The 24,379-nt window shown below is 33.3% G+C and overlaps 3 protein-coding genes across 9 annotated transcripts in view; 2 read left to right on the plus strand and 1 right to left on the minus strand.

Moving 5' to 3' along the window:
- Positions 1-449: 449 nt before the first annotated feature.
- Positions 450-20,539, minus strand: LOC114945077 (116 kDa U5 small nuclear ribonucleoprotein component). 6 transcript variants are annotated; one of them, XM_085484570.1, is made up of 8 exons: positions 20,445-20,539; positions 4,798-5,080; positions 4,335-4,606; positions 3,547-4,238; positions 3,246-3,475; positions 2,429-3,147; positions 1,688-1,968; positions 450-1,339 (listed from the first exon to the last, which is right to left on the minus strand). In XM_085484570.1, exons 2-8 carry the CDS (start codon positions 5,041-5,043, stop codon positions 834-836), a joined length of 2,946 nt encoding a protein of 981 aa, XP_085340696.1. In that variant the 5' UTR covers positions 5,044-5,080; positions 20,445-20,539; the 3' UTR covers positions 450-833. The 6 variants fall into 6 exon arrangements, with proteins under 6 accessions (XP_085340696.1, XP_085340693.1, XP_085340695.1 ...); XM_085484567.1 differs by having other exon boundaries at positions 20,441-20,539; XM_085484569.1 differs by having other exon boundaries at positions 20,437-20,539.
- Positions 5,759-12,730, plus strand: LOC114945170 (ras-related protein M-Ras). 2 transcript variants are annotated; one of them, XM_029321296.2, is made up of 4 exons: positions 5,759-5,910; positions 6,240-6,564; positions 6,756-7,072; positions 7,160-12,730. In XM_029321296.2, exons 2-4 carry the CDS (start codon positions 6,375-6,377, stop codon positions 7,247-7,249), a joined length of 597 nt encoding a protein of 198 aa, XP_029177129.1. In that variant the 5' UTR covers positions 5,759-5,910; positions 6,240-6,374; the 3' UTR covers positions 7,250-12,730. The 2 variants fall into 2 exon arrangements, with proteins under 2 accessions (XP_029177129.1, XP_029177206.1); XM_029321373.2 differs by lacking the exon at positions 5,759-5,910 and adding an exon at positions 5,917-6,046.
- Positions 20,540-20,657: 118 nt separating the features above from the next.
- The window catches only part of dtn (transmembrane protein 132C dtn), a 149,618-nt gene continuing 145,896 nt past the window's right edge, over positions 20,658-24,379 (plus strand). The window contains 1 exon segment of the mRNA XM_029321489.2: positions 20,658-21,471. Coding sequence (XP_029177322.2) covers positions 21,372-21,471 — 100 coding nt within the window. The 5' untranslated portion in view covers positions 20,658-21,371.

Genomic DNA, 24,379 nt, shown 5'->3' on the forward strand with positions numbered 1-24,379 from the left:
GATATATATTTTATCACAATTTAAAATTTAAGAAATGTAGGAAATCGTATTTATTTGTAAGTTTAAAATAATTTATATTATTATAAAACTTTTTCAGAAAAAAATCGTATTAATCTATAAATAAATATTTTCTAATTGCAAACTATTATTGTTCTTAATCTATATTGATTGCTGTTTTCTTTACGTAATATTTTGCCTGTTACATGAATTATTAATATTACAGCATTTTCTCATTAATAGAAGGTTATGCAATCATTTTCTATTAATGTAACAGCGGATTGATTTGTTTTTCAGGAAAAAATGTCATATAAATCATATGGAAGCAAGAATAAAATCGAATGAGACAAAATAAATGTATCAATAGCGTATGTATGATCACTGTATCTATTTCGTAATTGCCAAACTTACTTATTTTAAGACCTATATATTGTATAATATAAAAAATTTATTTTCCATTTTATATACACTTCTTACATGGAAAGTAGACGAAGATAGATGAAATAAGTATTATATGATTACATGTGAATTCTATTATAATTTAATTATAATTAATATAATCGTAATTAAATTACAATTAAAACAGAGCTGTAAGAGCTAGTTTAGAAGATTTTCTTTAAAAATAATTGCGACTATTTTCCACTCTAAAATTGTGTAAAGTTTGAAAAATTTTGAAATCTTTTGTCAGAAAAAAATATCTTGATAGAAAAAGAAGCATTACAGAATTATACGTACGCGCGCTTTGAGATATCGTGCAGAACGCGTATTTCTCTTTTTGTAAGAAAATACTTAAAAATGTATTACGTCACTGTATTACGATATATATAATTCTTAAATTAGAGGGGATAATTCAACAGCACATCCTGCCGGGCCAACTCGAGCAACATAGGATCGTCGAAGAACTTGTTGATAGATACATCTTCGGACAGACCCTTGCGTCTTCGCGTCTTCAACATGAACTCTCTGGCCAGATGAGTAGCCGGCTGTGGCTCGAGCGGTCTAATAGTTATGCTCTTGTCCAGAGGATCACCGGGTACGATTTGCCAATGATGAAAAACGGACAGGCAAAATGCTTGACCCTGGGTGTGCGTCCGTAAATCTGTCTCGAAACCGAAACTATCGATAGCTGGGATGAAGGCCTTGATCGTGTACAACGGACTACCCGGCACCGGGGCGTCCTGGGTAACGTGACCTCGGCGTTTCGCTAGAACTGTGTAAACGGCGGACACGCAATCCGCGGGTGCTTGCACCTCGACGAATAGATAAGGCTCCATCAAACGAGGCGTAGCCATAAGAAAGGCGGAATATGCGACGCGTCGAGCAGTAGGAATGATTTGACCACCTGGATACAAGGAATCAAGATACGATTACGAAATGCACAATGTTGCATGTTATAAATGAAAATTACTGTTCCCTTCTTTACGGAATTAAACTTTTTTTTTCTATTATACATAATTGGTAGGTTTTATATATGATAAAATTAAGAATTACGTGAATAACGAATAAACCCTTCTTGTTTAAACGAGATATTTTATATATTCCAAGTTTTCATAAAACAAGTTCCATAAAAGACTTATGGGTATTATTTAAATTTATCGGTTTAAAAAACTTTGACATGTGTACTTTGATATTCTTTATATCACATATTCTAATACTATAAATTAATATTATATAACATTAATTAAATTACCTCCTCGATGGAGTGGCTCCTGTGCAATGACTGCGTCAAGGATTTTAAACTTTACATTCCGAATCGGTTCTTCGCACAATGGTCCCTCACGAGTTCCCCACTGAAAGCCTTGAATGATAGCATCGCGTGCACTGTTCAATAGTGTTTTATCTACCTCGGAAGGTAGAGTATCGTCAACTAGAATGTTAGGTCCTGTAGAATCAGGGCCAAATGCCCATATACTACGCGCTGCCAATAAATCCCAATCGTATTTCGTTTGGAAAAATTCTCCTAAGCGCTTTCTAGAAGAGAAAATTAGAATTCAATTAAAAATCGATAATAATAATAATTTTTTCAATATATTGTACGTATATGTTATTGACAATATATTATATTTTAGAAATTAAAGAGCAAAAATAATATAAATATATAGTCTGTAAAAATATTCAGCAAATAAATATCTGTGTAACAACTTTTTGACTTTCAACACTCAATTGTAATAACTTCCCAATAATAGTTTCAAAAAATAAAAATTTCAAATAAAATATCTATATCAATTTCAGAAAAAATATATAATATTCAATTATTTTTGGAAATTTGTAAAAAAAACTCGTCATATTTATAATTTGAAAAACTACATTCAACATTTTCATTAATAAAAATGGATTCAAGAAATTTCGGAAAATAGAAATTCACTTTTTCCATCAATTCCCAGGTCAAACAATATAAAAATGGCGAGCATAACTTCGTATAATTGCTTACTTATTCCAAGTGATGCGGACATGTTCGGCCTCTATATCCTCGGCAAGACCTCTCTCCAGTGGTTCCGCTATCATTGTCAGTTTATTCCGTTTATTCGGCGTTTCAGCGAAACATTTGAGGGAACTGGTCTCCACTACAGTTTCCGCAAAGGCGACTACTGGATCGGCCACTTTTATGTCAATCTCGGAATACATGCGACGCAGATCGTGCATCGCACAATCAAGATAGAGTTCTCCAGTTCCTAGGACTACGTGCTCGCCGCTTTCTTCGACGCGCGTACCCAAGAGCGGATAGCTCTTGTTTACCTTTCTCAAACCGTCCAACATCTTCGGCAACTCAGATGGATTAACCGGCTCGACAGCGATCTTGATGACGCTCTGCGTGTTGAATTTGAGCGGTCGAAAGATGTGCAAGTCTTCTGAATTACTGAGATCCGTAATGGTGCTGGTCTTCACGATCGGTCGATCGATACCCTCGATGAGGACCCAATTGCCAGCAGGCACTCGACTCAATTCGATCGAGTAACGCGCTTCACTGATCCATAATCTGCCCACTGTGAGAACACGTGAATCTTCTTCATCTGTACGCGAATATGCTTCGCCCAACACGCGAACGCGTTGTCCCGCTTCCAATGTGCCGGACATTACTCTGCCAAGCACTACAAATAGGGTGCAATCCTCGGTTGGATACATCTTTGTGCTGTGAATCATTAATCTTCCCTAGAAAATATAAAATCTGATATTAAAATATAATTTAATTAAAAAATATTAAATGTAATTAAATCGCAATAGTTGAAACTCAAATTAAAAATACTAACGTCCGGATCACAATTGACCATATCCTGCGCGAGCGGCGAGTCTATCGGACCAGTATAGACATGCTGCACTTTATTAGGTGCGTGTGCATGCGGACTGGGTACGTGAGTGACACACATGTCGACTAATCCGCACATATCTCCTAAGAATCGCGTACAGACGAGTCTTAGCAGAGGTCGTATATTCATCTTCATTTCCTCGGATGTCAATCGTATGCCGAGTTCGTCCAGAACTGCATGCATAAAACATATATAATTATTTCAAGTCAGAATCAAAAAGAGATAAAGAAAAGACGAAATTTACCATCTGGTAACGTCGTGTCTACGTCGCCGACGACTTGCGCGAATATCTTATACACAGGCTCCAAGATGAACTCGATAAAACTTCGCTGCGCTGTGTTGTGCGGAGGTTTCTTGGTGAACTTTCGCGTTTTAGGATTAAAATAAATATCGCCCCAGAGTCGTTTGGCGAATTCACTGGGGTTGAGTCCGGGATAGTTCCTGGCATAAAGCGCGGCGAATGATTTCAGAGTGAAGCACACATTGTATTCGGAACTGGCGAAGCAAACATTTCCAACGGCGGGCGAAACAAAAGCAGGATTCTCGACATCCGTGGAGTATAACGCTATCAGTCCGTTAATCTCCTCGATAATGTGACGTAATTTGTAGTAGGCATCTAACGGCGGTAGTTTCAGCTCTAATACCAAACGATCTATCTTGTTTATGCAGACGGTCAGAGCGAGCTTCTCTTGAAGCGCGTGCTTCAGTAGACGTTCAGTGTTTAGCATCACACCTTCCGCTGCGTCGACGATCAGTATAGCGCCGTCTGACAGACGAATCGCGGCTGTCGCCTCGTCGGAAAAATTCACGTGGCCTGGTGTATCGAATATGTTTAAGAGATAGGATTTGGATTTGACATCTTGTAGCAGGAGAGTGACGGGAGTTGCTTTCGTAGAAACGCCTCTCTGTTGCTCGGTAAACAACGTATCGGTATACCTATAATATAATATATAATGATGTAATAGAAATTAGATTTTTATTTTCATTTGATTGGATTAATAAGTAAAAGCTGTTATACACTTTGATATATACCTCAATGGTTTCTCATCAGTAGTACTATGTAAGTAAGGATGAGTTTGTTGTACTAAACAATCAACTAAGGTAGTTTTGCCATGATGAAGATGTCCTAGCAAAACTACATTTCTAATTAAATGTGGCGCATCCATTATATCAGCCAAGAATTCAATGCTATATGTTGTTTCAGGCAGCTGTTGTTGTTTTATTTGAAACTTTGGTTTTCTGGTAGGTGCTATCAATGGTTTATCTAGTGGTTGAGCATCTTCTTCTTGCACAAGTGTTTCTACCTAAAAAAATAGTTATAAAAACGCATATAGTTGAATGATAGATTTGCTTATTGATTAAGAAATCATAGGAATTTAAATTCTAATTGAATATATATATATAAAAACATAATTGTCAGAACAAATTTAATATTTAACATAATTCAATCTAACGTTTAACATCTTTCAACTGTTACTCAATATAGTTTTATTACCTCAGGTCCATACACCTCTAATGCACTTGGATAATATCGTTTATCCTCATGTAAGACAACTGCCATGGAAGAACCTTGCTCCACTTGTTCTCGTGACTCATCCTTGTCTTCCTCCATTTCCTCATCAGATCGCTCTCTGTCCTCGGTGTCATCGCCAACATTGCCATATTCATTTTCATCCTCGCTCTCCGATGCCAAATCAGGACCAATATAATTTCCAAATTCATCATACAAATCTGCGTCCATTTTGATATTTCTATTAATTCAGCTTCTCTCTGGATATCTAGTTTAAAAGTTTGAAAATTATTTTTGTTATCTCAACTCGTAGACATTCATATTATTATACCCCTCTCTACGTATTTATTTTTTTGCTTTAATAAGAGAAGAAAATAAATAATTCTCAATATCATTATTCATATTATTATACATTTCTCCATGTAGTTATTATTTTGCTTTAATAAGAGAATAAAATAAATAATTTTCAATATTATTATTCATATTATTATACATTTTTCAATGTAGTTATTATTTTGCTTTAATAAGAGACTAAAATAAATAATTAATCAATAATATTATTTAAGCATTCATAGTAACAATTTTCGCTATATCACACGATGATAAACAATTTGATTTAGGAGCACAAATCATACGTACAACAATAATATAAATTAAAACTTTCGAGATGTACTAGAAACGTACATTTATTTCTCCTGCTCGGAATTTTTATTATGTTATTACAATTTTATACACAAATAATGCATGAATTTGTCAATATAACCTATGAATAATTGTCGGCCAGCCGGCGAGTCTCTCTTCCGAAGTAAGCGACAATCGACAATCGATTTGGTTTCGCAGTCGATTCGACAGAAGCAGCGCCTCTCTGTATTTTTTGACGTCTATGGTCGCAGCGACGAACGAAGCGCTGCGCGCGTGCGCTGTCAAAGTGACATGTGTGTGCGTGTGCGCGTATTAATACGTTCTCGCTCCGCTCGTGCGAAACACAACACTTTACGCACACACACATACATATGCACGCGGATATATTTGCGCACGGTACATATCTGCGAACTGACAGCTGCCAGCAGGAGAAGCAGAAGTGGCAGATCATGTAAGGTGAGAGCGATCGGAGCCTCGTTGCACCGGCAGAATTATTTATCGCGCGAAACAAAATCTTCTCCCGTTTATTGCGCGTGAAATCGCACAGCTTGACGTCTCTCTCGACGAAGAGATCGGAGCTCTCCAGGAACAGGTTTACCCTCGCACTGTTGCACGCGCAATTGACACACCTTACCCCGTTAATGTCGACGATTTCGCTCGTTGAGTTTTTGTAAACGATATAATTATAATTAACGTCAGCCAAGTATTGCTCCGAAAATATCTCTACGCATTTTTGTTCCGAGCATTCGCGCGGGATATTCTAAAACTGTTGTTGATTGTCGCAGAATCTCTCGAGACGACGAGAACGATTTACCATCCCACGAGCAGTCGCACTGCCAAAAAGACACGTTAGAAGAGTTGGCAGAATAGGCAGACGCAGGAACAGCAGCGGGCGAAGGAGTGGACGATCAAGAGGCGGAATGACACGTCCTCCTAATAATGACAACCTTATGACCTTTAAGCTGGTCGTCGTTGGAGATGGAGGGGTCGGCAAGAGTGCCCTTACGATACAGTTTTTTCAGAAACTGTTCGTCGCCGATTACGATCCGACTATCGAAGATAGTTATATTCAACACACGGAGGTGGATGACCAATGGTGTATCTTGGACGGTAAAGTTTTTACTTCTTTTCTTTCCATATAAATATCTGAATACTTTATTGTCATTGCGCTGCATTGATTTGTATTGCTTTTCTTCTTTTTCTGTAATTAAGATTTAATAATTAAGAAATTGATGGTAGATTATCAGAAATATGAAACATTAAGAGTGATTTTTATAGCGAATCTCTGTGTGTTCTTATAGTATTGGATACAGCCGGTCAAGAAGAATTTAGTGCTATGCGTGAACAATACATGCGGAAAGGTGATGGATTTCTCTTGGTATATTCCGTGACCGATAAACAATCCTATCAAAACATTGTCAATTTTCATACTCAAATTCTGCGAGTGAAAGACAGAGATGTTTATCCTATGCTGTTGGTGGCCAATAAAGTTGATCTAGTGCATTTGAGGAAAGTCACAGAGGAACAGGGAAGAGAATTGGCTCATCGTTTGGGCATACCCTATATTGAAACTTCTGCCAAAGATCCCCCCTTAAATGTAGATGCTGCGTTTCACGAGGTAAAAATTATAGATAAGACACAATTATGTGTACACTGTTACTTTCATTTATATTATTCGATTAATATATTATTTTGTTTGCTCAAGGTTGTTCGTATTATCAAAAATCAACCACCAGCTGAATTGGAGAAAAATCAAAGAAAACGACGGCGTTCGAAAAAATGTAACATTTTATAAGTTAAGAAGACAGTACATGTACACATATAGTTGTGTAAGAATTAAGGACCATGATGCTGCATCGTAATCGTGCAATGCCTTTATTTCTGAGAGAGTACATCCTTGAGTTTAGGAGATTCATCAAAAAGAACGACTACTGTTCCTCAGTATAAGGTATTTGTGACTATCTTTTTACCTTTTGCTCCTCCTGCTTTATGTCATAGCTTTAATAATTGCTATGAAGTATCTTTTGCTTCGTACTCTGTGGATGTGACATCTGTGAAAAATAAATATCACAGAGAGCGTGCCAATGCGAAACGAGAGAACTCTAACATCTGTATCGCAAAAATTAAATTAGAATTTTCGAATATATAGTTCAGAATTAATTTACGATATCTGTGGCAAAAAAAGAGTGTTATAGAGATATTGACTGTTTATCCTCTACATGATAAATCGAGACTACGTCTCTACCCATGCGTACACATCAATTTTCTACCATTGAAAAAAAAATGGAATTGAGCGTTTTTTATTGCACAATGCATAATATTAGAGGAGTTTTTACTCTTCTCCATGTAAGAGAGATCTTTGTCATAAAATGACTATAATGGTTTCATATATCGACTCACCGTATATCGAGCTCACTTTTCAAATAGCTATTAATTCAAATAGCTTTAAGCGTATTTATTTTATTACAGTATCGTTTTCCTTTTCTCTTATAATCGAAATATTCTCTTCGCAAATTTTATCACATTTTTTAAAATCAAGCACATTAAATGTGTGTCCTTGTGTGATTAAACCCTTCCATTTTTCTATACTAGGAATACATTTATGAGATTTGATTATATTAATTGTTTGCACAATTAATAAAAATGAAACAGTATTATACATTTTATTTTTTACGCATTATAAAATAATAAATTAACAATTACGACAAAAATTTTAATACCGATACGCGCGATTATTAGATAAGTCTTAAAATATGATAGAAAATCGATTAAAATTATAAAATATCTATTATATAGATAAACGTTTTATTTTTTAATGACTGTTTATATTATTTCAGTTATTCATTTCAGTTAATCGTTTCACAGTTATATAAATATGTCGCTTGATTTAATTCCTATGTTAACAAAGATTCTCGCTTTATTATCAAAGATACATTAGTTGTTGATATTTAATAAGTTATATAAAAAAATCTGAATAAGAAGTATAAAAATATTTAATATAAGGGGCAATTGTCTTTGCTATCAATTATTGATTTTTGTACATAGAGGTCTGATATATAAAAAAAAACTATGAAGTATTGCGTTAATAAGATCGTCTTTAGTTTATAAAAAATAAATAAAGGCATGTATGTGTGTATATATTTGACACAAATGACTTTTATTATTTCATCAATTTGTTAATTATTCTAAAAATTATTTATCACCAGTTTTATATCAGGGGTATCTTAAAAATTTAGTTAAATCTAAATTTAATAAGAATTATTTCTCTATTTTTTTGCAACTTATTTTACTTGCATATATTCACACATATATACACATATACATACACATATATATATATGCATATATTATTTTTAATATAAAAAGAAACTGAAACTTTGTATTCGACATGAATAAAACTGAAACATTTAGATTATTCAAATTTGAAAGCATTGTGATGCTAATTATTTGTTTATTATCCTATCCATGAATAAAAGAAACGTATAAAAAATGAACTATATCTTACACATATAATTTAGATTGTTATTGATTTAAAATATTTTGGATGCCAATATTATATGAAAATAATATTATATAAAAATCATTATAATATTATTACTTTTTATTCCTAATTATCCATTTATACATTATCTGTTATTATTAATATTGTTATATTAATTTATTATTCTTTTTGATATTTTTCATATAAATTTAATTCACTTAAATTCTCATATGTACGCATGCGCGCGCGTATATATATATATGTATATATATATATATATATATCAGACCTTTTTATATACTAAAAGAATATGGCCTACATTAGTGTTTAAATGTAAAAGAAAATCTATATACATTTAAGGAAACATCTCTACGTGTATGCTAAATCTATATATGCTAAAAATTAATGTTATGTGGTTTTCAAATTCTTAATCTCGGATTATTTCCCACTCTTGTGAAAAAATTTCGATTCTTTGTACTCTTGCGTCTCTCTTGTACACAGATCACGCGTATAATCTGTATGTTAATTACAAAGGGAGTAATTAATTCGCGCGGCACATTTTTTACATGCATATTTTTGCACAAAATAAATGACTCTTTTCGTTATTTTGCAATGTACTAGAGCTTTCTCACGCTTCACGCTATTTCTATATATAGAATTATCAACTTTCTTTGTTACATATATAGATAATTTTTCTCTTACGGATGGACACGCGCTATTGACATATTAGCATAAATACATTGTATCGAGGCAGCCTTATTACGTGCAATTAATTATACTGCGCGCAAAATCGTAGTATAACGTACAAATCTTGCTGTTATACAAAAAGAAATCTGAGATTATCTTTTGAATATAATAACTTGAGATGTGTTATTTACTTCTTGAGTATTATATGTGTTACACAAGTGCTCTGCAAGTCTTTCAAGCAGCTATTAGCATGCAATCTGTTAGAGTGTCATAAAATGACGTCACGTATATAATTAATGTCGAGTTAGATTTCACCGTGCAACACAATTTTTTATTATAATCCTTTTATATTACACGGGCATAAATAACACATTGTGTTTGAAACGATTAAGAGGATCACTTTTTCACATGTATACCAAATATTCAACGTGAAATTTTTTTTAAAGAACAAAATTCTTTAGTATTAATTATGTTCCTTCTTTGTAATTTATACAATTTTTATAAGCTATATATTTTTTGCATTGAGGATGGTCCAAAAAAAAGAGATTTGTTCGCTTATTTATTATAATTGAGTTCATTACAATAATAAATATTTATTTGTGCGCTTGCTATTTATCTTATCTCATTTAATTTATACAATTTTCTTGAAAGAGTGACCCTTTTTAATTATTTTGGACAGTGCAGTATTTATTATACATTAATTGTATAGACAGAGAGTGTGTGTATGTGTGTGCTGTTTAGTGTACACCGATGAAAGCTCTGTCTAAAATTGTTTGGATCATCTGTGAATGTAATAAAAAAAAACCAAGTACACATACAGGATGGTGCATTTCAATTTCGCCGAAATTATTGATTTTTTATAGAAAAAGTTTTAAACAAAATTTTTATCTAAAATGCGTGAGCACAACATTTTTCAATTTCCTTCAAAGTTTTGATTTGAAACTTTTTTCCAATTCAATTTCAACAAAATCGAAATGCGTTATATGTATAAAATGAGCCATCCTGTACAATATATGTGTAAGAGTGTATTTATATTAAGTATATATAATATGCGTGTGTATTATTTAAGATTATAAAGACAGGACATCTATCGCGAATATATATAATACACACATCCCCTATATATCATTTTAAAGCTAAAGATAAAAAACAACTTCTCTGTAACTCTGAACTCTTTTATACCCTCATTGTGCGAAATACTGTATATTTTACGATATCAAAACCATGCACAAAAAACTCAGTGTTATTACGTAGAGGGTGTTTGTTCCCGTAAAAGGACACGATTGTCGAAGATGTTTAATTAATCATTAGACGATGAAGTTACTAAGGATGGAAGGATCGAAGAGCTGTCGCTATATAATCGCGCGTAACTCGTTTGAAATTTTTAGATACTCAGGATTTAGCGTTCCTCGGATACTCACGTGTCATATACGATATCTGTAATAATGCTACATCGTTTTATATCTCGCCGTCCATGAGAGTATACTTGAGAGGACAGAGAGGGAGGATTTGTATCCAAGCGTGGGCGGATGAGGTCCACTTGTGCGCGTCAACGAGACCAAAAAAGGAAATTTGAAAGCGCGCGATACATATTCATAACAATAGAACGCAATTGACGTTATTACTTAAGTACGTTTGTGAACGTGTACAGATAACTAAGGCGACAAACTACTGTGGATGTGTGTTGTTCCGCTGATAAAGCATTGAAAACAAATTTATTCACTCGACTAAACCTTTCTACTAAATATTAGTTTGTTAATTAAACATAAAAATATTTAAATTAAATATAACATGTTAAATCTAACACGTATATTTAACTTAAATACTAATATATGTTCAATTAACAAAATAGTAATTTAGTTGAAAGGTTTAGTCAAGTTGATACATTTTTTTTCAGTGCAAAGTTCGACAAGAAACAAATTCTTTTCTTGGACCTGGGAAAGGTGATTAATTAATTATAATTGTTTTCTTTATTAATACACTTTACTTTTATAATACCGAATACAATATCTTCAAAATTGAGTATGTATGTATTTATCTGTATTATATGCAATATTCACTTTTTTAGAAAGATGCTTTACGTTATTTACACGACATGCGTACTTGAAGACGATTATTGATAACATTTATTTTTTATAAATCTAGAACTTGACGCGCGCAATCTGTCAAAATGTAGAGTGCATTAATCGTTAATCAATCGAAAGAAAGATACTGACAGAATTTTTTGATAAAAAATATAGCCCGTCGACTATGTAGGATTTTCCTATATTTCTCATAATTTATAAAAATCTGTTACATTTTATAAGCAGTCCTATATTGATTTAGATATGTATAATTCTATCACTGGTAGAAAATTTTAATTTAAAGTGAAGAAAATGTGAATCGCTTCCAGCGAGAGCTTAGACTGGTCATAAAAAAACGAAATATATAGTTAAAAATTAAAATTATAGAAACGACCATAAATATATATTACACATTCAATCGTGAATATTATAGTGTCGCGAAATAGCAAGAAAAAAAACAAGAATTACCTTCAGGGTGAAAAAATCGATAATACATTCACATGCTTCTAGAAGTTAAAGAAAAAAAAATTATCTATGAAATATATATATATATATATATATATATATATATATATATACACATATATGTAAGTCAATATAATATTGAACCATTGTGATAATGAAAATACGAAAAAGATTATAAAGAATGCAGAAGGTTGTGAGAGTCACATCATCGAAGGGTCAACTATGTGAAAACTGTTGACTTTCCGTATTTCGACAGTTTATTCAGAAACATTTTTTCTTAAGAATTTATCATTGTCGTTCGCCCACGTTTACTACTACTATTACGTCGCATCGCACGTGCGAATGTACAACTTTTACATTACGATGTAAAAAAATAAATAAATAAATAATTAAATTGTGGAATGAAGCATACAACACGAAACTACCGATACATATAGTAAGAGAAAGAGACGAGAAAATAAATAATAAATATTAGGCGCGCGAGAAGTGTAACTTTATAACGTATGTCATTCTGTATACATACATGTGTGTGTATGAGTATATGTATAGTCATCGAGAATTATATATTTTGAAAAAGAGAGTTGAAACGAAAACGAAAATTTTCCCCTTCTACTCCGCCTTACGAAAATAATTTTATGTATATATATATATATATATATATATATATATATATATATATATTTATACATATGTATGAATACATATATATGAAATTATACATATTCACACGGAGAGAATTTTCTCTTAGAATTTACCCTAAAAATCATGATGATCGTAGGATAATATGGTATTGGAAGAATTTTATGAGTTTCTCTGATTAATATTTCGCACAATAAAACATATTAATATGTACATAGTAAAATTAATCGAGCATATTTTATATCTTATTGTGGTAGATATTAATATTTTTAATGTGGTAAATATTAATCAGAACAACTCTTATAAAATTCTTTCAATATACCATATTGTCCCACAATTACCATGATTTTCAGGGTAAATTCTAAGAGAAAATGTTCTCTGTGTAGATATTGAAAAAAATACTGATGTATAATTGTATTATACATCATATTGCATATATGCTTGTGCGTGTGTATAATTGCATATGTATAATCTTTCGTACAATATATATGTATTATAAGAGCATATATATGTATATGTACGTGTGCAAATATATTTGCACGTGAATGCGTAATTGTTTTTTTTTTTTTGTTAAAGCGTGCGTATGATTGCGCGTGATTTGTGAGCGTGTCACTAACTGTGCTAGTCTGTATGTATGAAGTACATTGATAATAAATTATAACTCGTGTTTACAACAACTGTCTCCCGTGTTTGCGCGCGTGTCACCTCTTTCATATATATTCCCCTCCATTTTACGCGCAGTGTTCTGACACTCGTATTCGCCTTGTCTGTAAAAATAGTAAGAGAGGAAAGGCGCCAGAAAACCGACATACCATTTTTGTTTTTGATCTTTCAGCTTCTAGCTGAAAGTTGTGAAAATGAAAAAAAAAAAAAAAACACTCAGATATTTGCTAGGGGAAAAACTAAAGATACAACTTTATAAAGAATAATTAGATTGAAATAATTATACGTCCACAACTTTATAAATATCACACAAATTATATTTGTCGCTTTATTTTAATTTATTACATGTAGTATTATATATGTATATTATGTAATTGTAAATAACGAGATAATTTGATCTTTTATATTAATTATTAATTAGAAAGAGAGAAAGCAAAAAGCGGATAAAAGCTTATGTATATTAATCCGTTTATATAGATGTAATATACATAAATTTCAAATTTTTCTTTAATTTTCTATAGGTATGAAAATCTAGTCAATTATACATGCATAACGCGCGTGCGTTTGTGCGTGTAAATGTAAGTGTGCGCGACTAATTTGCGCGCGCTATCAGAATATAATAATCTAACTGCATGGTATTTAGAGTCACGCCTCTCTCCGCGTGAAAATTCAAGCGGGATCGGCACACGCTCAGAGCACTCTCGGTTGATAAACACCGGAGGCCACTTAACTACTCGATGCGAGCAGCGGTGCGTGCATGCGTACCTACACGCAATTGGCCAATAAACGTCGCCGCAGCATTAGACAAAAGCACCCCGCCAAGTGCGGAGTACTAACGGCACACGACGCGACGTGCCGCTTTCGAGGGCCACGTGCGAGTAACTGCGAACTAACGTCATTGCCGGCGCAAATGGTGCTGGTAAAGCTCCGTCGAAGTGCAGGATGCACTTGTGTGGGATAACATAATGTATATACGCACAGTGTTGTGCTTAGATGATTTTTAAATTAGCTAGATAAAGATACAAATTTGTAAATTTATCTTAGATAAGATAAAGATCATTTTGTTTTAAATATATATCTGGACAAAAGATAAAATTAATGGCGATTCATTTAGATAACTTTCAGATAATATTATTTTTTAAAATAATTATATAATGATACAGTTGTAAAAAAAAAATGTAAATTATGAAAGAGATATAAAAAATATATTTTTATTTTTATTTGTACGTTTTTATCGCTTACTGCTCAGGTTTTGATATTTAAGTATTTTTTATGTCTTATGACTCTAAACCCAACTATCTGAATACTATTCTATATAAAGATAAAATGACGCCAAAATTTTATCTAGGTGATTATCTATATAATTTTATTTAAATAACGGCAAACACCTGTATATACGTGTGTCTCGGATATGTAATATCTGATGGAATATTAACCGAGGATAATGAATGCGTCGTAATTTGGTTTTTAAGGCTCACGCTGATTATGTTAGAATTGTGACGTCAGAGGAAACACGCTAAAAATTCTTACGTATCATTTTTAGATAAAAAGCTACTTTTATGAAACATTACTTCGGATGGTTCTAGCCCTCGAAAGCATACACTTTTAAAATAGTCCAAAGACTATCTTTTTTCCTTTTATAATCCATCAGCAGCTGCAAAATGCTGTAATGAGGTCTGGTCTTTTCGTATGACAAAATCTGATATCACGATCATTTTACGGTTGTTGATTGACTATCAAGGGGAAAAATAGTTTTCGGTCTATTTTACAAGAGTGTCAAAGAGCTTTGGTATTTTCATCAAAATATCTTTTTATTTAAAAATAGAACGCAAGAATTTTCAGCGTGTACTGTATATTTTCTCGCATCTGACGTTACAATCCAACATGGCCACGTAAACCAGGAGCCTTAAATATTTTCATTCGTGTAATATTTTTCTAGGACATTTTGTAGTTTAAAAACTACGAATTTATATATGTAAACATCTGTGGAATCAATCGATGAAAAACGAATTTAGAAAAATTGTTAAATTCAAGGAAAAGGGTTGCAACTATTCCATATATTTAGTTTCGTATTTACACTATTTGGTTTCCATCGAACCTTGATTCGAAAAGAGAAAAATCTGTTGTACAAATCACACGCATTCTTCTGAAAAGTTATAGCTTTGCAATTACAATACTTTTTTCATTGGAAGTTGAAAGGTGCCGGATAGATATTTATTCGGGAAATAGTGATAAAAGTTGAAGACAAAAGTTTCACCGCTCCTTTATTCACACGTCATTTTTATTACGTTTATTTTGTATCGGTCATATTCCTTCTCTTCTTCTCCAATATCATTGGATATTTCTTTGTTTGCATTAAATGACATATTTAATTTGCATTCTTCAAAAGCGTACACCATTAACTAATAATTTCTCTAAATTCCGATTAATTTCGCAAACGTAAACTCGTTATTTTTAAGCTACGAAAAATCCTTTAGAAACCGTTACACAAATTTAATAAAGAATTCCTACTATTTTTATTCAAAGAGGATATTGAGTTTTTATAAATGTTAAGCTACTTTTAACTGGGTATCACGATACTCCACGACAGACTGCTGTGCCAGTTCAAATACATCTAGTCTCTCTTATCTGCACTCGTTCTCGAGTGGATGTCTACCTTCGTGCTTAGCTTTGCTGTATGCCATGTGATAATATGATGAGAAATGAAGATTAAATAGAGAGAAACGGTCTCTGTGTGCAACCGCTAATACACCGACTTTCCCGGAGAAGAGTTAAATAAATGGCACATACAACTGACGAATAATATTAGTACATTTAAATACATATAATAGGGAAAAGACATAGACTCAATCTGAAATTACACGAGACGTCAAAATGTGTATAGAAAGACGACAGAAAATATTGAGAAATAAAAACACGCGGAGAAAATAATAGTATAGTCAAAATTGTACTGCAATTTTTGTAATCGTGAAACGATTACTATAACACACATAGAGAAATCACGATATATTTATTGAATAAAATATATTACAATTTTACAAAGGAATATTGTAATTATTCTCAAATATTTTAACGCACGAACAAATGCGTAATCATTGAACAATAAAATAAATGCGTAATTTATCATTTTTATAGTAATAAATGTTATATTACTTAGCTTTCTAATAAAATGTTATGAAATATATTTTTTGTACTGTAAAATGTTCTCCGTGCATAAATGAGTAAAATTTCAAGAGTTACAGATGTGAATATTAATATTGTAAGTGCTTTCTCTTATTATATATCGATTATATGTCTATTTAAATATATATGTATTTCATTTTTATTATTCATACACACATGATTGACTTTCGTGAAGTATGAGTGTTTGCTAGAAATCTCAATTCCGATAAATGCCGACGTGAGAAATAAAAGTCCAAAAATGAAGAGAAAGATTGATACGCATAAAGAATGTATGAATGTATATATACATTTTTTTCGTTTCAGTCCTCTTTATTCAGAGAGGTTAAATGTCGCCCGGGATGACACCTAGAAGGATTATCCGTCCTTCGGATTTGAGAGCAAATTCGTGTCACGAGGAGCGCTTTTAGAAATACGCGAAATCCTCAAAATATTGATCGGAAAGCGTTCCGCGGACGCTCATTGTATACAGCATCTGTTATAATTCGCATGCGCATATACGTTTAAAATACACGTCGAAGTAACTTTACGATGAATAAATCAATCTCTCGTGTAATACAACAGAGATGCAGCGAAGAGGACCCACGCGTTTTCTCGAAACGTCATCGATTGTTCCTCTCTCTCTCTCTCACTCTCTCCCTTTGTTTCGTGTCCATTGATTTCTTTTCTCGTCGACGCAATATGTCGACGAGATATCAAGGTGGAATATCGGAAAAATATGTCCCGCTTGATGCATTACGTTTCCGACTATTATTCCGTTTCTGCTTCCGCGCGTGTCTCCGAGGCGAATTGTGTACATTTGCATGTGGAAAGAAAACAAAAAAAATCCCCAAAAAATAGGTCATCCGCGGTGGCGAGAGAGAATAATGTTTGCAACCCGTATACGTCGTGTCTGATGTAGGGGGAGGTGTCTTAACAAAAGGTCCAACAGTCCTTATCTCTCTTTCTCGCCTGAGTTTCCGTATCGCGTCACTATCCTGGAGAATTCTTTCTTTCCTGACAATGGCCGAGTGTCGGCGTGTGATGTCTTATATCGCGATATCAAGAGCGATAAAACTTTTCATCTCATCTGGGGCAACCTCCGAGAATACGGTGGATTTTTAAACGCTTTTATCCCCCTGTCTTGACTTTATTCCGACATTAATTGTGCGCTTATATCAGAGGGAGACGTTATACCTTCGGATACGACCATATTTTACCGCTTCGCTAATCGCCGAGCTTTATGCGTTTTCTCATTAATAATCGGGAATGCCAGAACAGATTATGGAACATTCTTCTTGTATATTAATTTTACTTGAATTAATCTTCGATGTACAGGTAAATTGTTCAGTATAAGAGCCCTCCTCTCAAAGTTTTTTTTTTATTAAACTCGGGTATTTTCGAGGCATTTTTAGAGATCGAAACCTCTGTTGGAAAAAATATCGTTCTTCATAAACAAACATATCTCTTTTACATTTTTTGGAAAAGTAAAGTTGATAAAACAATCTGTTTCAAATTTTTATCAAATATTTTTATATGTCGCAGTTTGTGCGTTTGTCACAGTCAATATCTTTCATTTCTTGAACAAGGATATAACTATTCGCGTAAACAATCGAAAATTTCGAATAACAAATATTTTCAAAACGACGATATTAATATCGCGTTAATTTACGCATATATGCAAAAGATTAATGACTACTAATTGTCGCGTTATTCATAATTATCTCGTTTAAAATGTAAAACTTTAACGTTTCGAAATTGTATTCGAAATAATAATTTAGCTTTTGATCGATACAAAAATTGAGAAACGTAATAAATATCGAATGCATCGTTTCGCTCTTTATTCTTTCATAGGTTTCTGTCCTGTCCTCTTTAAAAATTATATGTACATTTATTTTGTTTCTATTTCCGCGCGATCTCGTAGAGATATACATGTGTATTTTTATTCTAAATAGCAGACGATTAACACCTACATACACACACACACAGACACACTCTATCGCACCTACGTATGTGTATATAAACAAAGCGGTTGGGTTGAGTTTCCGAGAATTCCCTCAATTTTTTGTGCGCACGGCCTTTTCGTATTTTTCGGAGAAGTTTCTTATTTAAGTATATGGTAAGAGTATTGTCTGGATCGTTGATCAGTTTAAAATTTTCAGGATTTACTCGTGCATTTTATTATCACACATTTATGTTAGAGAAACATATATTCTTAGAATTTATCTTGAATTTATCCGGATTAATATTTTTACCATAATAAAAAATATTACCATCTACCATAATAAGATGTAAAATATGTTCGACTAATTTTACTATATACATATTAATATTTTTTATTGTAATAAATATTAATCAGATATTTAGTATCGCGAAATTAATTTCCATTCGGACAATTATATTTGACGAAGCAGATATCTCGGAATTCTGGAATTGATCAAAAGTTGAAAAGTTTAGTGTTTCGCGGCGCGGGACGACTCTTGTGGGCGTGTAAAGATTTAATCGCAATTGAAAGAGTTTTAAGTTATTGAGAATAAATATTGCCCGCGAGTAAATGTGTAGTATCGGGAAAATGTCGAGAAAAATATCGGACGACTATCGTATTATACGCAATACGGTGTATCGTAGTCAATAGCGCGAACGTGCGGACAATTCTGTTCGAGTGAATTTCTACGTGATTTCGTATTGTCGAACTTTTTAATAAAATTATCGAGAGTAAATATATCGCCCGTGAGAAAATTTGTATCGGAAATGCCGGGAAAAGTATCGGACTGTCGTATTATGCGTAAATAATAGTATGTTGTGCGAATGTGGTGGGAATGCGCGACAATTCTGTCAAATAAACTCCACGCGACCGTAACTACAAACATTGTTAACATTGTTAAGCAGATTAATTGAGTTATCCAAAAATTCGGTTATTACGAATAAATATTTCCCACAAGTGAGAGTATAATTACTCGAGAATATCAAGAAAAATTTATTGTTACGCAATGCAAATCGTATATACAAATGTGTATTAAGAATTTTTGTGGATTATATATTTTATAAGATTACAAAAAAATATGCGCAAGATAATTTTATGGCATTATTCTCATTTGTATTTTTTTTTAAATATACTTTTTCACGTACTATTCAATTCTATAAAAAAGATTTAAATAGAACATAAAAGGCATTTAAATAGTCTTTTGTGAAAATAATTCTCGCAGATTTATAGTTGACACACAACGGAAGGAATAAAGAGATAAATTCATATAAATGATTAAAAATTGATTTAACCATTCTTGTTTCTATTTGAAATTGTTTAACAATTATTTTTTCATACAGAGACATCCTACATTCTCTTCTGTAGTAAATCACGTGAAAAATAACAGTATCAATGATGTATTCTTTCATTATTGAAAGCAATATTTTTTTTTATTCTGTGACATATTTCATATTTCTGATAGTGTGATAAAAATGTCAATCTTTTATATTTATTTCCTCTTTTCCTGGTAATTTATAAAATTCCTCTCAAACATCGATGTTGCAAGAGACCCTGATATTTTACAAAAAAAAAAAAAAAAGTACTTTCTTTGATACCTAATACAGAAGGACTACTCCGTCCTCTCCGATTTTGTCGAAACTTTACAATACTTTAATATATGAAGCGCAGTATATATCGATATTTTTTTCCATTAATATTTATACGAACATATAGGACATTGAGATATATCGACGACAGCCAATCTAAACTGTTACCGATGAGAAGTGTGGTTTAACGACACTCTCGCGTAGCCGCAGTCCGCTTCGATTTTAATTCTCGTATACACGCATACATACACGTACTCACATACAGTGTCGCGCCGGCCGGCTGCTGGAGAGAGAAAAGTCGTCGGAGAGATTGGACGTGCGCGCGCAACCGGCGAGATCAGCTACGCCGCGAGGCAGTCGGTCCGGCACTGACTGAGCATGCCTGCTGCCTCCCACTCCGGCGCCGCGCGCTATCCCCACTCCGCCGCCTCGCGCTATCCCCACTCCGTCGCCTCGCCACGACTTGCGCGGCGCGCCGAGCGCCGAGTCGGTCAATACTCCGGGCAACGCGGCGGTGAGAGCATCGACGGTCGGCCGTGCACACGCCGCTCGCGCTTCGCGTCGTCGAGAAACGTTTTTCTCTCCGCGTCCTCTCTCTGTCTCATTCGTTATCGTGTGCGTAATCAGTCGTCTCTCGTGCTCCGAATTCGTGAAACGCGCCGACGTCGTTTCTGTGCGTTCCGTTTCGGCGCCGGTAGTGCGTTAACTTCGCTCCGTATCCCCGTGTGCGCTGTGAACATAGGCAATTGTAAGCGGACGCGATATATATATATATATACCTATATTCGCGTTATACATACATCGTATATGTGCACACGCGGACGACGGGAGTGCGTAAAAGTAACACGGTGCGTATCTACGCACGCGTAGACACGCTCCTCTCCGCGAGGAGGAGCGTCGCGAGTAGCGTCCTCGTCGTCCTCGTCGTCTTGCTTCATCGCTCCGGTCTGGTTTGATTTCGCTCGTTAGTGGTGTGCGAGGCACCTGCCCTGTGAGAACGTGTGAGTATACGATGTGAAAGAGCGCGAGAACACAGGACGATTCCTCATCCGAAGTAGCGTCGGTGAAGGATCGCGAAAGGATTTTTTTCTCTTCTGCCGAATTCGCCCGCGATTTTGTTTCGTGCAAACGAGTGGAGCAGGAGCAGATATATCTCGAGTGAGAAGACAAGATATGCGTCTCGGTGCGTGATGGACAGGAGGCGAGTCTTCCCAGCCAGCAGAAGCGGCTTCTTCTCGATCGCCAGACTCATGGATACGTGGATATTCTTCCTGTTCGTCGCCATTGCCGGTGAGTGCTTTTTTTTCGCTTTTTTTTCTTCTCGCTTCTACCTTCTTATATCCGTATATTCACGTACTTATGTCGTCTTTTTTTTTTTTTTTTTTTTCGACGGGAATTTAACCCGCATGAGATCCTCCCTCTTCCTCTCTTTCTCTTTTTTTCATGTTATTTATCTAATTGTAAGCCTACCGAAAACTTGTCATACTTGGAAATTTCTTCACTTGTTTTGAAGTATTTGTCTGGTTGAATAATTATAAAATGTGACACTTGTGAGGGAAAGAGAGAGAAGGAAAAAGTGAGGGAGAGAGAGGTTAAAACACGTGTACGACTACGTAAGTAATGGACTTGATTTTCGAGGCACGCGTCTGTCTCTATTGCAGGATTGTATAATGTTACATATAAGAAATCTGCGTCAAGTATGTTTACGTTTTTACGTGCGTGGCACGGTTTTATTTACATTGTGACTCGCATCGTAAAGGGATAAAGAGAAAGAGACAGATAAGTTTATTATAATCGCGGGTTATGTATAAAACATTTTGATTCAAATACGCTGCCTACATTTTATATATATGTAATAAATCATATTACATGTAAGATTAGGGAAGATAAAAAAGATATATATTATTATAATTTTTGCAAGATTATATAAAAATATTTTAAAAGAATATTTTATAAATGAATATCTTTTAATCAATTTATTGTGCGATTAAATATTAGAACTCGTGCATAAATGAGTTTTTGTTCAAAAGAACTAAATTATTTAAAAATTAATTATTATACATTTCTGTATTTTTTGAAGAATAAAACTAATGCATATTTTAACGCAAAAGATTTTTTCTTTATGTTTTTCAATCACAACATTCATTGTACGACGACTACATCATAATTATAAATAAAGTGAAATCAATCATAAAATATACATTAAAATACAGAAAAAATAAAACTCTTTTATTCGAATATAATTATAAGAATTTAGAACACACATGCATAAGAATTTTTTCCAATTGAATATTTTTACGAAAAGATCCAACACACTTGCATACGACTTTTTGTAATTAGAAACAATTCTTGTCTAATAATAACAATAAATTTATGTACTGATTACTTTCTCTTTCTCTCTTAAAACGTAACAAACTATTGATTTGCTACTATTACAATTTTAAAAGACATTTTTCCATAATGAACGATATCGTTAACACGTAATATTACACCGGAAAGGATACTTCTTTTTTTTTCGCGCGACGTTCAATCGTTGCCCTCGGGCGTTCCTCGTCTCTGCACGTTTAACCAACGTGCAGAATATCTATATTATCATCACTTTTATCTGCAGTCCAAGTAATTCCGGCGTAATTCGAGCCACAGTAATAATGTGCGATTTTAGGGAGGGTGGAGAATATTACACGAATGACGCAATAGCGCATAATTATTGCTATTCATTGCCACTTTATAGATAGCAAACATTTATATCGAGATGTATATTTTTAATGAATGTGGGTGGGAATCAGATGCAGAGTTTCAGCTCTGTCGACCTCCACGATAATTAACATATTCTAATAATATATTGCTCTGTGATATAGCGAATTTTTTTAAAAACCTTTCTTTACATCCACTGCAAATCCATTCGGAAATGTTATTCTCGAATAATTCGAAATGTCATGTCATATGCGTACCAAGAATTACATTCCTCTTAAATTTCCCACGCGAGGAAATATTTCCAAAGTTAAGGGAGAAAAAAATATTCGACGTATTCCTTAATTTATTATATACATTCTAATCCATTTGTCGAGCAAATAAAAGCAATTAACTTCTCGCGCATAACTTTTCATCCCACACCGGGGAAAAAATTTTTATATAGAATTATATATAAATAATTGTATAATTAATACATATAATCATAAAATTATATGTGAAATATGTCTATTTTTATTACATAATTATATAAATTTATATATAAATTATAAAGGGTTCATATATAAATATATTTATATATATATGAAGAAATACTTATTTATTATATATATATAAATTTATATAATTATATATAAAAAGCACTTTTATCTAATTATGTATGGACATATTTCATTATATAATTTTGCAATTGTATGTATAATTTTATATATTTCTATATAATTTTATATCTTTGTATATAAAATATTTTTTCCCGAGTATCGATGATTCAGACATCCTTCCCGAGGATTACAAGGGGGTGCAGGCCTAACACTAGGTCGTGTCCCACCCGTTGTGATTTGGCGATATGCACTTGCGTCTCGCTTTGTTGGATGCACATTACGTATGCAGCACGTGCGGCACGCACGAGTGCATGCGTGTAGTGTCGCTAACGTCGTGAAACGCGCGTTTCATTCAAGAGAAAGCGACGGAAAGATCGTAAACGAGAGGAGAAGGTAGAGAAAAATTCTATTACCGATTCGTTACATCCGCGATCTTCGATCTTTGCGAATTTCCGGAATTTTTTCGAGCTCGTGACACCGAAAAAATTGTATTCTTATCTTAAGTATATGCCACTTATATTTTTATCTTCCACTAAAATAGGCGCCAAAAGGATCCTTTTAATTTCAGAGGAAAATTCTTTAAAGAGATATTCTTATTAAATATTCTTAAAATACAAGAATATATGTATATACTTAATAGGATATTTTTTATCAGTGTATTATTATGTTATTATTTTTAATATTAATTGAAACTTATTTGTTACAAATTTAAATAATTTAAATAATTTTATTTTATTAATTTGCAAAAAAAAATAAATTAAAAATATATAAAAAGATATTTCAAAAAGCATCACGTAAAGAGGAAAATATCCTTATTCATTAAGAATATCTATTAAGAGGACTTATAAAGTATGCATTTGAAGAAAATTTTTTCAGTGGACCCATCTGTGATTAACACACTTCTTAAT

This window comes from Nylanderia fulva, unplaced genomic scaffold (genome assembly GCF_048542155.1).
Source record: "Nylanderia fulva isolate GAGA-0341 unplaced genomic scaffold, ASM4854215v1 Scaffold3, whole genome shotgun sequence".
NCBI lineage: Eukaryota > Metazoa > Arthropoda > Insecta > Hymenoptera > Formicidae > Nylanderia > Nylanderia fulva.

Bases quoted from the DNA above. Each gene is read 5' to 3' on its own strand.
- LOC114945077 (XM_085484570.1), bottom strand. From the start codon at position 5,043: ATGGACGCAGATTTGTATGATGAATTTGGAAATTATATTGGTCCTGAT. The intron at 4,607-4,797 runs GTAATAAAACTA...CTATTTTTTTAG, and splicing joins TAGAGGTGTATGGACCTGAG to GTAGAAACACTTGTGCAAGA. The intron at 1,969-2,428 runs GTAAGCAATTAT...TTTCTCTTCTAG, and splicing joins GTCCGCATCACTTGGAATAA to AAAGCGCTTAGGAGAATTTT.
- LOC114945170 (XM_029321296.2), top strand. From the start codon at position 6,375: ATGACACGTCCTCCTAATAATGACAACCTTATGACCTTTAAGCTGGTC. The intron at 6,565-6,755 runs GTAAAGTTTTTA...GTGTTCTTATAG, and splicing joins CCAATGGTGTATCTTGGACG to TATTGGATACAGCCGGTCAA. The intron at 7,073-7,159 runs GTAAAAATTATA...TGTTTGCTCAAG, and splicing joins TAGATGCTGCGTTTCACGAG to GTTGTTCGTATTATCAAAAA.